Source organism: Chiroxiphia lanceolata, chromosome 8 (genome assembly GCF_009829145.1).
Source record: "Chiroxiphia lanceolata isolate bChiLan1 chromosome 8, bChiLan1.pri, whole genome shotgun sequence".
NCBI classification, from domain to species: domain Eukaryota; kingdom Metazoa; phylum Chordata; class Aves; order Passeriformes; family Pipridae; genus Chiroxiphia; species Chiroxiphia lanceolata.
In genome coordinates, this window is record NC_045644.1 from 28424298 (window position 1) to 28440376 (window position 16079).

At 38.3% G+C, this 16079-nt stretch overlaps 1 protein-coding gene across 7 annotated transcripts in view; it reads right to left on the bottom strand.

Moving 5' to 3' along the window:
• LDB3 (LIM domain binding 3) overlaps positions 1 to 16079 on the bottom strand; it is a 121548-nt gene that overhangs the window by 51078 nt on the left and 54391 nt on the right. For 4 of the 7 annotated variants that reach the window (XM_032694694.1, XM_032694697.1, XM_032694695.1 and 1 more), the window contains one exon: positions 11711 to 12117. In XM_032694694.1, coding sequence (XP_032550585.1) covers positions 11711 to 12117 — 407 coding nt within the window. Of the gene's footprint in view, positions 1 to 3518; positions 3723 to 7116; positions 7140 to 11710; positions 12118 to 16079 lie in introns of all 7 variants that reach the window. The other 3 variants (XM_032694696.1, XM_032694699.1, XM_032694698.1) reach the window with 2 other exon arrangements.

Sequence of the window (16079 nt, forward strand, 5' to 3'; positions counted from 1 at the left end):
CACTGAAAAAAAATTCTTCCCAAATGGGTTAGAGCTTTTGAGGGTTTTCACTCTACAGCCTGAGGTATTTTAGTAGGAGTCAATAAAGAATCATACTCCTTTTTCACATTATCATACTAGTCACACATTATTGACATTAAAACAAGCTTTAAAGACAGTCAAACTTTTTTGAGTAAGTAGCAGTGGGATTATTATTTTTTGGAGTCCATTATAAACTACAGTTTACCATGTGAATGGTACCCTGGAGTCATTAACCAGGTTTAATTTAAATAGATAATGAGTAAAACTTAGGAACACTGCAGTGTTCTACCCCTGGTGTAGACATACCATGAAATATTGTGACTTCAGATATTGGACTGATTCCAGCTATTCAATAAAAGGGCTAAGAGGTAAAAATCCCCACAACCCAACAAAACCCCAAAAGTTCATGTAGACTGGTAAATATCTACCCAAGTTGACTTACTGCAGAGGATACATAAGACTTTAGTTTCTACCCAATCACATTATTGATTCTGCTACTTTAACTTTTCAGTTCTTAATCTGGATAAAGTTGTTGGATTTATGTCTACTTACGACTTGTGAATTTGGCTAAAACTGCATAACAGAATTTAGAAGAGGTTTGACAGAAATGTAATCAAAATGTACTAACCACGTGGTTTTACTGCAACTAGCTCTTGCTTCTTGGTTTAGCAAAATCAATTAAAATAAAAAAAACATAGAAAGAGAAGAAATGATAAGAAGCCACAGCATTCAAAATTCTCTGTCTTTAAGTTCCAGTGTGATGTCTGAGTAACTGCAGTATGAATAATTCTATGGTTTCCTTTGTGTTTTCCATGATGGTCCAGTATGTGTGGGTTATTTTCTAAGTGACAAGGGTCTGATTCTGATCTCACTAAGTTACAGCATCACTGATTTCAAATAGTGAAACTAGAAAATGGATTCTTATCTTGAGCCTGTCTGTCCTTCATCATGAATAGAAGAGGTAAGCAGTGTTTCCAGGTACTGTCTGCCCTTTAGGTCTGCAGTCTGAGTGTGCTTACCATCTTACAGACATCTTGTGGCTTCAGGGCTGACCTCTAACGTGAAATGAAAAGCCAGAAGAAGCAAAATTAAGCACTGAGACTGAATTATATGCAGAGAATTGACACAACATGAATCAGTACATAATTTGGTCTGCTTTTATATGAAAAACTCCTCATACAAATACTTCTGCATTAAGCATAATCTTATCTCAGATTTGACCAACTAAGCAAATGAAAGAACATATCACTTTCCACTGCAAATTAAAGTTCAGAATATCATGGAAGCCAAAAGAACCTAAAGGTTTAATCAAATGAGTATCAGTCAACGGGTAGGCCATTCTTAGGGTAGCACAACCCCTGCTAGGTTTCTAGATATATAGATTAAAAATGCTGTGTTAATTGTAATAAAAAAACCTACAGAGAAAATTGAATAGTCACTAAGTGTTATAAATAAAAAAAAAAGGCAAGAAAAGTTACAAGACAGGCTGTAGCTCTGAGCACAGCAGGAATAAAAACTTTAGTTTCTCCTTGGGACCAGGCAAATGTTTGGCTTGGGAGTCACATTCCAAAGTGAAGCAAAAGCTTAAATGTAAGCTTATATAGTGAATCTTAAAGAAAAGTGGGTTTTTGCAACATTACACGGGAGAACGTAGTCATGGAGTTTTCTGCAAAGAATAATGTTTCACTAGAACTGTCTGATAGAAAAGGATTAATGGAAATAACAATCTCATATCAAAACCACCCATGCAATAGGTGGCTTCCATGTTCAAAATGAGGGAAAAAAAGTAAAAAATTTAGAACACAGTGATGCTTAACACAGACTTTGCTGCCGGTGGTGTAATGAGTCAACACTCCATAACAGTCTATTTTTTATCTATGTATCCATTCATTTGGTTCTTTTAAAGATATATGTATATATCTTTAATATATATATATGTATGTATCTAATATAATTCATGACTATCTTTTAATTTATGATTCAAGTCTCTCTTATAATTGAGATTCTTTACTTCACAATTTTGCGTTTTAAAACAAATCCCTGGTTGCACTCTTTGGACTTTTCTCACTCTATCTGGGAATTTCCAGGAACAGCATTTTCCCCTCCCTGTAACAGAGGCAACACAGTGTGTCGTGATTTCTTCCACAGGTGGGAAAAGATGAGGATGTTTTCCAGTCCAGTAGAGCCACTCCTGGTGACTGGAACTGCATTTGAGAGATTCTTTTCATGTGCTGCTTATAAAATGAAAAGGATCCATGTACTCAGCAATGCAACTTTATAATCATCTGATCACTTAAATAAGCAATTTTTTTAAACATTACCATTTGCATCATATACTACTACAGCATTTAGTAGAAAATTCCAATATACAATAAAATTACTCATATAATCCATGCCTATGAAAGATGTGAACCATTATAAAGAACACAGAATGAATGAACTTCTCTCTTTGTACTTGGCTAATTGGAAATATGAGTCTACTCAACACCTGTGGAGATTCACTGAGTCATGGTTAAAAACAGCTAAAGGTATTGCTTGGGATCCATCATTAGGTAGAGCTGTGATGCAAAAACTTAGTGGGAAAAAAATATATATAAAAAAAAGAGAGAAAAATGGCCAGTAAAAGGGAGCAGAAGCAAATACATAAACCATATTCATTTTGAATAAGCCTGAAGCTAACAGATTGAGAAGAAACTATGTTAAAGTGTGTTGCTGTACCTATGTTTGGTGTCACATGAAAAGAAGGCAAGTTCGATTTTGGGTAGAAAGACACCTGGCAAGAGAGAAATCTGGCTGCATTCATTGCACATGTAATTTCAGTTAAGTTGTAACAACTCTGGAGAAGTTAATCAGATGGATTTCCAGAAACATGCATTGGTACAAGCAGAGTTATTAAAGATCAGTGGCTTTTGCCATAGTCCAAAGGATATGTATAAAACACATGTACTGTATGTAAACCAAGGAGAGAGAAAATACAGCAAAACACTCCATTCTGCAGAATAAATAAGTAGCCAGTACTAAATAAATATTTTGCATTCTTCACGCACCAATAAAACTTCCACCCCCCTTTCCTGTTATTCCCAAGCTATGCATAATACAGTGGTTATTACAAAGCATGATCATCAGAAATGAAAAGCCATCCAATGTCATATACAGAGCACTAGATATATTTTTGTGTGGTTTACCAGTTCTAGGAGGAACACTAAAAGAGAAAAGTTAAATTAAAGTATCCCTGACCATGGCAGATTTTTGGAACTAGATTATCCTTAAGGTCCCTTCCAGCAGAAACCATGCTATGGTTTTCTAGTTATCCACCCTTTTAACTTCAAAACATGGAAGTGCTTTCAAACATTGTCTAGTATTGATATGTATTTTAATGTATAATATACCCCAATAAAACAAAAAAGAGTCTAGGAAGAGCAACCATGTCATGCAGGCAGGGACTGTTACACGTACCATGCAGACAAAGAGCATTCCACACAAGGAAATGACCTTACCCAGCAAATTCTCCACCCTGGGCTTGTGCCTGGCCTGCAATTGCATCCATGATAGCATCCTGGGAATACATGCTGATCGGGGTGTTATACTGGGCGTGAATTATGGTAGCCTTGCCGCCAAGGCCCTTCACCTCAATGGGTTTGTGTGTAGACAGGGCAGAGTCCTTCAGGACATTGGGGTTGAAACGCTCCGTGAACTCCGGGCTGGGTTATGCAAGGGTGAGGTTCCACAGGGAAGGAAGGGAGGGGAAGAAAGGAGAGAGGCGTGAGAGTTAAGTGAGAGAAGCACCACCAGCAGAGGAGTGTGCATGTCTGTTCACGGCATCTCACCAGCAAAGCTTCCGATCACAGAATAGGAGACAACACAAGTACCAAGTCGCAGTTACAAGCTGGCTGCCCCAATGGATGACATTTTTGTGTTGGCTCACAGATGTATAAAGAGGAAAACAAAGGTGAAATAGCTGTCACTGCATTAAAATATCATGACAAATCCCTAAGTATTTATGTGATACTAAAATTCTGTTGTTACATGCATATATACCTATAAGTGTACACAGACATACACACAGGTATATGTGCATGCCCATGGGATGCACATACATACTGCACTTTATCCACTGCATCCATTCATGCTTTCAGCATTCTGACAAAGTGCTAGGAAATGCAGCGGGGTGAACAGATTTCTGGTCCTCTATTATTTAGAAGGTTCCAGTACTTTCTGTCTGGATTATTAATCACAGTGAAATTTAGTTCTTGTGCCTTTTAATCTTCAAAGTTTTCCTCACAAAGACTAAATCTTCCCAAAATCTCTGTACAGCCAGCCCCAAGTGCTGCTACAGCATGATAAATGCTGAGTCTCAGACCAAAATATCCTACGTTGCAACCAATGGGACAATTGCATTTGGAAGAGTAGCTGCCGCAGTTTCCATTTATGAGGAAGGACTTTTATTTGAGAGATTGAGCCCCAAGCAAGTTAAATAAAGCTCCCATTATATCAGAACGAGCCAGTTTAATGTCAGGCTGCAGCCAAAGAGCACCTGGCTTCCTTGTAGGGCTGAGTTGTACATTGTTCTAGCCCTAGAGCAAGGACTGAGCACTGCCCAGAGTTTCAAGGAGAAAGTCAACCCTCAGCTGTCAGACACTGAAGTAGCTGCTCTTCTCTAACCTACGGAAATCAGATGATTCTCTAGTCTGCTCTTCCTGTCCTGCCAGCAGCAGAGGGATGCCAGCAGAATAGATTCTGTATGCTCACCAAATTGGACAAAACTGGGAATTCTGTCCTTTGGGAAATAACGAATAATTCACAAATGTTTCATTTAGAACTAAATCCAAAAGCTGGAAATGGATATCTCTTCCCCTGCAAAAGGAATTCTGGAAAATGTAATACCATTTGATTGGGGAAATTTTCCTTTTCAGTTTAAGACATTTCACTGTAGGTTTATCAGCTACTGCCAAGTTTTTCTCTTTACACACAGAATAGTTTGCCTGTTTGCCAGGGGTTAACCCCAGAGGGTTAAAACTGAACCCTCAATCCAGCATGGAGGAAAAAGCAAAATCAAGTAAAGCTGGCAGCCATCTGACTTAATCTTCCAGAGATTATCACAGGTGATGTGCCACCTCTGAACCCAGCCAGGGGATTCCACTGTGTTTTCAGCCTTTTGTTTGGTGGGATGCCCTGACTGAAGATGGACAGAGAGACGGTCACATATCATTCCAAATACCTGACAGAACATTGACAGCCACATGCTCAAGGAACAGAGACACATAAATGCACATGCTGCATCACAGCCACAGCCTTTAGATACACATGTCGACATTTTAAGGGAGGGAACCAGGAAGCTGCATTATGCACTCAAAAAGTGAAAATCGTCTTTTTACAAAGACATTTTCACATTTAAAATATATCTCCATTAACTATTCATCAATGATGACAATTTTATTATTACACTGACATCATCTGTTGAAGGGTGACGTGCAGGGACGTGCAGGTTGCTACACTGAGCATGAACATGCCTTACTTCAACAACATCATCTCTTTTCTTTGCAATACCCTAAATGATCACATGACAATTACAAACACACAGGTCCTCAAGATCTTGAATTTAGTATTCTCTTTCCTCCATGCTGTTGAGTATTGAAGAAATTCTAAACCCAAGATCTGAGAAGATTGTGCGAATGAAAGGACAGAGGTTAAATATGCCACCTTTAAAGAATAAAGTTCTAAGCAGTTGGTTTCCACAACTACAGAAATCAAAGTCAGAAAGTAAAGTCAGAGCAGTCTAAACTTCCCTAACAGTAGCAGCAGGAGTGATCTGGGCTTTCACTTGTGGTCTTTAAACAGTTTCAGTGATGTCTTTCAAGAAGTTTTAGTCACATTACACATACCAAGGCAAAACTTTAATTGATGTTAACAGGATTCCCATAAAACTAATAGAAAAAGGGACAGATTTTCAACTGCAGAGTTTTGTTCATAACTCTGGAGGTAGAGAGAATATATTAGTGCTTGTGAGGGGTGTTGCTCTCTAGGACAAAGTGGCAGAGGTAAGGCTGCAGGAACAGCTGGAGCACTGCTGCAAAATGAATGGGATCTTCTCCTAAGATAGAAAAGGATTGGAAAAATAAATGCCAAAGCAAGTAAGATTAAAAACACCCCAATACTGTGACTTCTGCTTTCTAAGACAATTGTGTCAGAATAATTATCAATGTAAATTTTCTAGACTTTGTCACACCAAAGGAGTTCCAGCATTTGCAAGACATCACACCCACACCTCATTAAAATCAACTGAGAATGCCGGATCAGTGTAAGTTATGTGCATTAAATATTATCTCAACTTTTATGTATTCTACTGCTTCTAACCTTGTTTGTCAGTTTAAATTTCACATTTAACTATTAGAATTACTGATTTTATGCTGAATTTAACCCAGCCTCTAGAAATTTCTGGATAACATCCATTTCAGGGACAGAAAATGAGAGTTTAGAGATAATCCTCTGCCCTTAGAAAACCAAAGATCAAAACTGAGGACTCTTGTGAACTTTCTTAAATAAAGCAGATTGACCATATTTTCAAAGAGTTATTTCTTGTTTGGGCAATACACTTACTAAGGTAAATGACTCTGTGGATTTTTTTTCCATATCAGTATCTCATACCAACCTGAATTTGAATTTTAGCGGGGTGGGGCTTTGGAAATTAATTTTATGTCAAAGCTCAAAGTACATTGCTAATAATACACCAAAAAAGGCTCAGATAATGCTCAACAAACTCTGAAGGCATGGAGGCTACTGAAAGATTTAAGAGGACAAACCTGGACTGCAGAAACAAATGCTTTTGAAAGCCTTCACAAGAACTGAGCAGGCTCAGCTGCCAACTCCATTCACAGCGTTAGAGCATCACCAAGTGCGTGGTGTGCTCAGAAGGGAGCACTGCTGGACACCAGAGGCAGCACATGATGCTGGCCATACCAAGCAGATTTTTAGAAAAACACTTCCACTTGCAAGCAGACACAGCACGAGCACAGGGGATCATGCTACCCCAGAAAACACATCTTCACATACATAGCATAACACAAACATTTGGCACTATATAGAAGTGATACTAACTTGGCAGCGGTGTTGGTTATGACCTAAAAGAAGAGAAAGAGAACAAACAACATCAACCACACAGAAAAAGTCAATAGCTTTTAGAGTGCAAGGGGCAGAACGTATTTATGAAAGCTTGCTACAGGCTCTTTTCACACCATCTACAAATAAGAACAAAAAGTAAATGTATGCCTAAAAACCCCAACATGATTAAGAAAGGAAAAAATTTGGGGATTATACTTGATCCACTAGGACTTAGTAGGGTACCATGGCATTTTGGCTGACCCTTGAACATGATTTTATTGCTGTACATCCCTAAAAGTACTACTATCAAAGTGTATGGGGGGAGGGAGCAGAGGGAATAAAAAAGGATTTGCAGAGTATATTCTCATCTGAAAATAGCATATGAGTGGTAGGAATTATATTTTTCCCCCTAGATACTAAATATTCAGGGATGAAGTCTGTTCTCCTCAGGCACCTTCAGAGTTGGTTTTGCAAGACTGATTTTTTCATCTTTTACATGCTGGAGAACATCCAAAAAATACACTGGTAGATGTTTTAAATCTAAAACTAAGGAAAATGCCTTCATATTTAACAAAGTATTGGCTTAAATCTGACTGTACTTACATTATGCCAACAGTGGTGTAAGCCAAATAGCCTCAGAATAGCCATTCCTAATTTTATTCCATTTGAAATGAAGCAAGCTGTGCATTATGTGTTTTTTTGGATATGGATATCAGGATATTTTATTGATCTGGTATGTATACAGTGTGAGAAAACCACCTGTTCATGCTACATTTCTGCTTTGCTGCATAAACAAGTGACAGTGGCTTGCACAGTAATTCCAAAGCAGCATAAACCAGCTGAAGTTGGGAGTGATGAACAGTGTGCTCACACTGGACTGTGGTGTATTTGCTAATAACAAATAGCAGTAATGGGCTAGGATGTTTATTTTAACTTAGTTTTTCCCAAAGCTTAAAATACCTACATTTTGCTCTTTTCTTGGTTGAAGATTAATCCATTTTATTTTGTGCAAAATAAAGAGGAAGAGATCCAGGATCAGTTAATAAACTTTTCTTCTTACTTAGCTGCACAGAATGCTGTTGACAGAACTGGGCACTGAACCTTCCAACTTGCTGCTGTGACATTTCTGTATCTGGGACCGATAGAAAATACTGGACAGCAAAGTTATGCTGACATCTCAAGTGGATTTGTCTCCTTCTGCTTTTGCCTGGCAGAACCTTTGATATTACTGCTTCTTTCTACATACAGTCCTTTTGCCTTGGCTCATCCAACAGCCTTTTTCATGATCAAAACCACTCTAATGAGCAAAGCTGTAGTAAAGGTTTTGCATTTCTGCATTTTCATGGTAAAACAACATCATAGATCACCTTCTGCAGCTACTGGTCAGACCCTCAGATAAACACCCTACATTAAGCCAAATGTATCAGTTTGTTACAGGAACTGGTAGAGATATATTAGGAACAAGCTACAGCCTGTAAGCACATTAGTGATCCTATATCCATTTTAGGTTTATGCAGGACAGCTGGACACTCATTTACAAAGAAACAATGTAATAGTATCATTTTCTGACTAATCCAGGCCTCTACCTTACATATAAAATAATATTTTAAAGGTAGAACAACCATCCCTAAAATACAACTTAATTAGAGGAATATGTTTGCATATAAAAATGTTAAAAGATAAAAATCATTTTGTGCACGCACTAAGAAAAGCTCAACAGACATGTCTCAGTCAAGATTCTGAGATGCAAAGAGGCTACTACAGCTTCCTTCAGAAAGACTAAAGCTTTGCTTCTCCTTATGTTTCATACGTGATGAGAAAATTCCCCCCAGTTCAGAGCCACACATTACTTTAGTTTGATTCTAAATATGGACATGTATGAAACACCCAAGTTGCTGCTCACAGAGGTCACAGGGTAAGAAGCCAGTAACCCAAACCACCTGGCATGCACTTGTGGGACAGGTATTTACTGCCCTTGACCTACAATGTGAAAAGTAACTCACACTGGAATGAAAAAGATCCACATGTTACGAACTATGACTCACTCTTCATATTTATTAATACTCTCCAGAGCTTCCAGCACATCACAGCACACTCTTAACAGGCCACCACTTTTTTACCCTGGGTCAAGGTGATAAAGCTTTAATGTAAAGTGTATCAGAGAGACAGGTGCTTTGTTATTCTTCACAGATCAAGGAAATAATTTTAAAATTAATTTTAGTTCCTTGATAGAATTTTCCAGAGGGTTCAGCTAAACCTCTAGTAGCAATTCACACAAGTTTAAATCATTTAGTGAAAAGGTCATGGTATTGAAATATGAAATATACCTAAGATCAGCCCCCACACCTGAATTTTTCTAACAGCTTTTACCATACTAAGCACAAGTTCATGAATTCACAATGAATTCAGAGTTTTGGAGCACCATGATATCACAATCTTTACACAGCATCTCATGTTGTACTATATGATAAGAATGTCCCCAACAAAGTCCAGAGCTGATCTTGCAGAGCTCACAGTGCTTTCCCTGTGCATTCTGTCCCAAATATCCACTATGAGATTGAGATTATCATGGATGATACCAAGTGCCAAGCTAGTTACAGGTTCTATGTGTTATTCTCCAGAGAGCAGAAGGAGAGATGCCTCTCAGTTCATGGATAACATTCAAGTGAGAGTAGGAATAACAGCATTCTTGAGCTCTGAATTTTCTCTGCAAGTAAACAGAGATCTCAGAAGAGTTACCTGAGAAGACACATTTATTTAGTACCTCTAGGCTCTTTCACCTTTTCAGAACGTTCCTGGGCTGCAGAAAAAAGGCTGATTTTTAAAATTTCCTGATTTGCTCATCAGTGCTACAGATATTACAAGCAGATAGACAGAAACTCCCTAAAATTTTGTTCAAACTAAAAGAAAAATAAAATCTCAGATGGTTGTTCTAAGGTAGAGCTTTGTAATTCAGGGCACTGCCACAGGCATGCACTAAAATGTTCACATATAAAGGGGACATAAAACATGAAAAAGCAGCAGAGTGAAGACAGGGAAGTGTTTTCTGCAGGTACACCTTCTTTGCACCCCACTAAACACTGTGATATCATGTAGCCCTATTGCAATGCCCTCTGGCATGAAAAGAAAGGCTCACATAGACTTTGATGGGTGATGGATGCAGCTGTGCTGTAATTCTGATAACAAACAGTCACAATGCTGAGCTACCCAAAATACAGCCCCTTTACCCTCACCCTTGAAGATGTTAAGGAGGGTTGTGAAGATAGTGAGAAAAAGATAGTGAGATATACTCCCAGGAAACTCTGTATATTGAAAAAAAGACAAGGATTAGTATTCTTCACGAAAATTGTAAATTAAGAGAGAAGCATTCTGAGGTTTATTTTGCCGATTTTGTTAACTGAAATAATTTTCTTCTAAACAGTAATTGCTTTTCTTAATTATCCCGTATGAGAAAGGAGTATAGGATTTTTGCAGATAACTTAATTAGGATTGTTAATGCCGAGTCCTCAAGAGAGTTACAATGAATCATATAAACTGCCTGAATCATCTAGAACACATATTTATGCTCTTTTATAAGGATAAAATATCCTTAGTTTGCTACAAGTTAAAACCTCTTGCTTTTGCTCTTGCAAAGAGCTCCTACAAAGAGATATAAAGTACTTGAAGATATGCATTTGCTATCAGATCTCAGTGGATTGTCTGAATTTTCTGTTTTTTTCTTATACAGCCAAGTCCCTAGTGTCAAAAGTACACTTCCCCCCATATTCATAATAAGAAATTCATCTTCATTAAAAAAAATTCCGAAACACAAATAAACAAACTAAAAAATTACATTTGTTCGCCAATTAATACACAAAGGTAGGAAAATTAGGAAAACCTGTTTCTCATTGCTCTTTCTCATGTACTGTAGTCCAAGGTCCTCATTTTACAAACCTTCTAACAAAACAGTTGATCTGCAACAGAGTAATAGGTAAAACCTTGGACAGCATGGGGTCAAACTATCTGGGCAGTATCTGGAGTTCGTTCATTGTTACATACAAGTTAACAGCAAAGCTAATGGATGCAAGACAGACAACGTCCAAACCAGACAATGTCCAAAATATTGCAATTTTGACTCATTTTGCATAGAAAAGCCAATACATTAAGGCAGGAATTACAGCAGAACATTCCAGTAGCCGAGCACGTCAGATTTGCTGGTCCAAGCCATTTGTCTTTAGTAAAGTACCAGAGATCAGAGCTCGTTCATGGAAGCTGCTCTAATGGCCAACAGCAATACTTGGTTCTGTGAGACTGCAGGCATCAGTTAAAACTGCTGAGTGCCAGAACCCCAAGATGATCACAGTCACTTCAGTCCTAGTGTTCCTCCTCATGTTCTGGTGACTATTGCCAACCCATGTTGCAGTTCAGATACCAAAGAACAAGGCTTATCCTGTGATGATACTGTGGATATATCTTGGGGGCTACTGGAAAAGGTAATGATTGTTCCACACCTTAATCATGATTACCAGATAAAAGCACAATAGGGTAGGTACTATTACACTCATTTTTCAGCAAATTCATTACTTATTGAAATATTAAATACGTTACCTACCCTCTAGGAAGTCCACCTTCTGAAGCCCTTCGGTTGAGACTTAATTTATGCATCTCAGCCATTTCCCTGAGAGTCTCTGCTGAGTAAAGGCCAATGGGGTTGTTATACTGCCTTGCAGGGCTCAGCTGGTGTGCAGGGCTATTGCCACCAGCCAGCACAGGGCTTGGCTTGGAACCTAGAGTACTCTTTGCAGGTGAAATGTCAGGAGTCACAGACTGAGAGGACATGGAAGATCTAACTGTGGTAGTCTTTAAGTAGGAAGAACTATTTGAAAAGCTGATCTCTTGCTGGTTGAGGTAGCCTGAAAACGTTCCATTGGTTGCTAAACCACTACCCACAGGCCCAGTCGCCGTGTTAGTTAGAGGGCTGAAGGTTGTTCTGTTGCCATTGATTTCCCAAGCAGGTTCCTGTAGTAGCAAACATGCAGGCCAAGAAAAGAAAAAAAAGAAAAGAGCAATCATAGAACACATGCAAAAATAACATCTGCAATTACTGCTTTAAACATATTGATAAACTTGCAATAAATAGATTGGGGCCAAAGCATTCAAACTTTCGGGGAAGATTTTCAACAACGAAATGCATTGTTTCCAAATAAGGGAAGCAAAACATACTCAGGCATTTTTTACCAGGTTTTAGTTGAAATCAACAAATAAAGCTTAACATTAAAAGAGCATTTGCTACTAGTCAACCTCACAGCAATAATTTTATATAAACACAATGCTGCCCATTAATTTTTAGTACATTTAAAAACCTTTAAAAAACATCTTGAGGTCAGAATCATTTTAGATAATATACAAACATAAAAGTCAATGCCATTATTAGAAATACATAATGATTCTAAACCACACCATTTTCCATTTTCTATTTTCCATGAGTGCACTGTGAGTTATGGAAGCTCACACATGGCACTGCTTTCCTGGGCTCTGGTTCATGCTAATTAGGCCATGCAGCAGGGTTAGCAGATAGACCAACACAATTCGAGGACAGGCACTGCTCCACAGAGAAGATGTTTCTATGAGGATCATTCCTGCATAATTTACACTTGAAGGAATGTGTGCATGACTATGTTGATGATGTGTGCATGATCCCACTGTCATGTCCCAGATAATATTCCTAACTAGGACACACCAGGGTGCAAGTCACAGGAATCTCTCCTGCAATCGCTATACCCATAGAAGTCTGTGCTGGTGCTCAAATTACAAACAATCTAGAAAAGAATCATCCTGGAAAAACACAGTCCTACACTTCAGTTTCATAAATGATTCACTATTAATGCAACTTAGTTAAACCAAAATAAAGGCGATATTAAAAAAATAAAAACAGTGCTTTATCAGCAACACAGTGCAGGTGATAAGTTGTCATGTGAGTTCTGAGGCACATTCATGTAAAACTTCTGTGCTCTTGTTGCCTAAAAGCACCTTATCACAGCTTCAAGCTCCTTCTGGTGCAACACCTGGGCCTGAAGGATACTCAGCACCTTGTGGGAAGAACAGAGCACCATTAGGGTTAAATTGCCTCCTTCCAACTACTGGCAGCGTGTAGTGACCACAGCTCTATACTTTCTGGAAGCCTGTCTACCTGAAATAAGGACAATTTTATTACAGAGAAATAGGAAAATCACTTCCGGGTGGGAATTTTATACCTTTACTCTCAATTTTGCTATTCTTTCACTTCTAAAGGCTTGGTGACAGGAACATGAATAGCTAGATTTTGATGCTGATTATCTTTAACATCTCTTTAATGTTTGCCATTTTAGCACCCTGAATGCCAGAACTCATTAGCACCTTTTAAAAGAATGAGTTACATAGTTTCAAAAGCTGTTCTATTCCTCACTTCTGTTTGTCTGTAATTATGTGCTTTGCATTAAAAAAAGTCTATAGCTGAGCTATCCAATGAACTATTTGAATGCTTTGCAATTTACAGATTTTTCTAGAGTTGGGATATTCTAATTTATTGCAATAGCTCCTGGCTCCAGCCTGACTTGGGCTACATTGCTTTTGTTACAGGAAAAGGATCACTTCAGCCTCTCTCTCTGAACCTGGACATGCAGCCACAAGCAGGATCCAGATGCTCACAGTTAAGAGGCCCAACAGGAATGCTGCCTGCTGCAGTCCAGCTCAGGGGACAGGGACAGGCAGGGGACATTATCCTGAAGAGGGAATGGAGCCACAATCTGGCCTCAGTGAAAGCCAGTTCAAGAGCAGGTGGTGGCCTGCAGTGACATTTTGCCTCATTTGGGCTCAATCACCATCTTTAACATCTTACACTCATCTTCCCCACAGCCTTGCATGGAACACAGGCCTGAGAATAATCTGCCCTCTGATCTTATACTTTTGCTACTATTGGTTATCATTAATGTGATTTACTAATTTTGATACTAAGGCTCACTAGAAAAATAAATATTTATGTTGTCCTCTTTGATTTTTCTATGGGAGCATACATTTGAAAAAAATCAAGATAACATGGTCTGGTTAATTAAAATTTATTGAAAAAAAACCCCTAAAGTTCTAAGGATATATTTAATCATAACTTTAAACACCTTATAAGACATTTTGATTCAAAAAGTAAGGCTGATAAAATGAACTGACATAATTTTTCTTATTAATAAACAGGAAGAGATTTTAGCTGGCATTAATAGCCGCCTGAGGCTGTAGAAACAGATAATCCTAAAAGCATTTTTCAGACTATGCCTTTTTAAATAACTACATTTGAAATACATACTTTGGTCACTATAAACTGACATTAAAAACAGCAAACAACCTCCCTCTCAGTGGCTTATTGCAAGTTTTGAGATATTAAATAAACAGCAAACAGAGGTAGTCTATAAAAATGTGTTGAAAAAGAAGCACAAATGCACAAGGCCTTGTTCAAAAATTAACTCATCACTTGTGCAAACGAGTTTTACATGCCAGCAGAGAGGAACAAAACAATTATTAAACAGAAAATAAATATAGAGGCAAGAGACAAGAAAAAGGATATGTCAGTTATATTTGTTTGTTACCCTGAAAACTCCGTGGCTCTTTGTTAACTGTGGATTTCCTTTTTAAACCTCAAAATAAAAAGAACATGCAAGGAGAGCTGATCAAAAAGTATCAGCTTCAACTGTTAATGAGAGAAATGCCAGATATTTTTTAATCCTAATGCATTTTCAAAGTTTTTGTGTTACTGGACAGCAACAGTAGGCAAAGGGAAAATTACACGATAGCCATAAAAAATGATGGTTGATAATTTTGCTCACCTTTATGACATGGATGGAATTTTGGTTTCACTCCTCAAACAATTTTGGAATACCAGCATGATGGGAACTCAACACTAGAATTCCTAAGAACCCAGCAGTGCCAGGTTTACATTCTCCATTTTGAAGAAGTGTATCAGAGAGCAGCTGTATAACTTCTTCTAAGGAATTACTGCCCAATCATCAGCATGTTTAGCTCTTTCCTTTTGTGTTTGACAAAGAACCCCTCATTCAGCTTATTCCTGGTAGGGTACTTTTGAATTTTTTTTCCCCTGTCCAATGGTAAAACCAGATCAATACAGCATTTCTGAAACCATTTCTGTCTGTGAGGGGCAAATTTCTAATACTGAGCAGCAGCACAGCTTTGGGCATTGCATCACACGGAATGCAGCCAACAGTAGAAACGTTCCCCTGTTTCCTGTCTCTCATCCCGTTCTGTTTCAGTTGCCGTGTGTGGAAAAGCAAGCTGACATTTCCAACTGCGGCAGTCTGATGCTACCCCTGCAGCCGACCAGAAGGGGAGGCTCTGACACTGAGCAATGGGCTTCCCTCGAGAAAGATGCCGGGATCGGGCAGCGATCCCTCACTGCAAGAGGAAAACTGCGTTTTAATTTCCCAGCGTAATGTCAGCGAATGAGCTTAAACCTGATAAATGTAGAGGAGTTTCATTCTGAAGTATTATTGTTATACCTCTTTTTATAAACATCCAGTTTCTGTGAAAGGCAAAACCTCCTTTTTAGGGATCAGAGAAGCGAGAAACAAATTTATATTGGAAGACATGATACCAAATTTTGCAGGTCCTCTTCATCAGCTCATTTTCTATTTATCTATTGCTATGACCTGACAGTTCTTACTCAACTTTTGCACTTCTGGGAGAATAATTTTAACAGTATACTAATGAATTTGACCACCCAACATGTCCAAGAAGCAGTTGTTGCTTTTAAACATTTTATAGAAAGAAGGTAATGGAGGCACCAAATGATTCTGCTCAAGGATATCCAACAAACTGCTTTTGGCTGAGCCAGCTCTTCCATCCTATGCTTTACTTAAAAAGTCAGTCATCTCTTCTTCTATTTTCTCTTAGCCATATAGGTTCCCAAATTTGGCAGAAAAAAAATCATGAGTATTACAAGA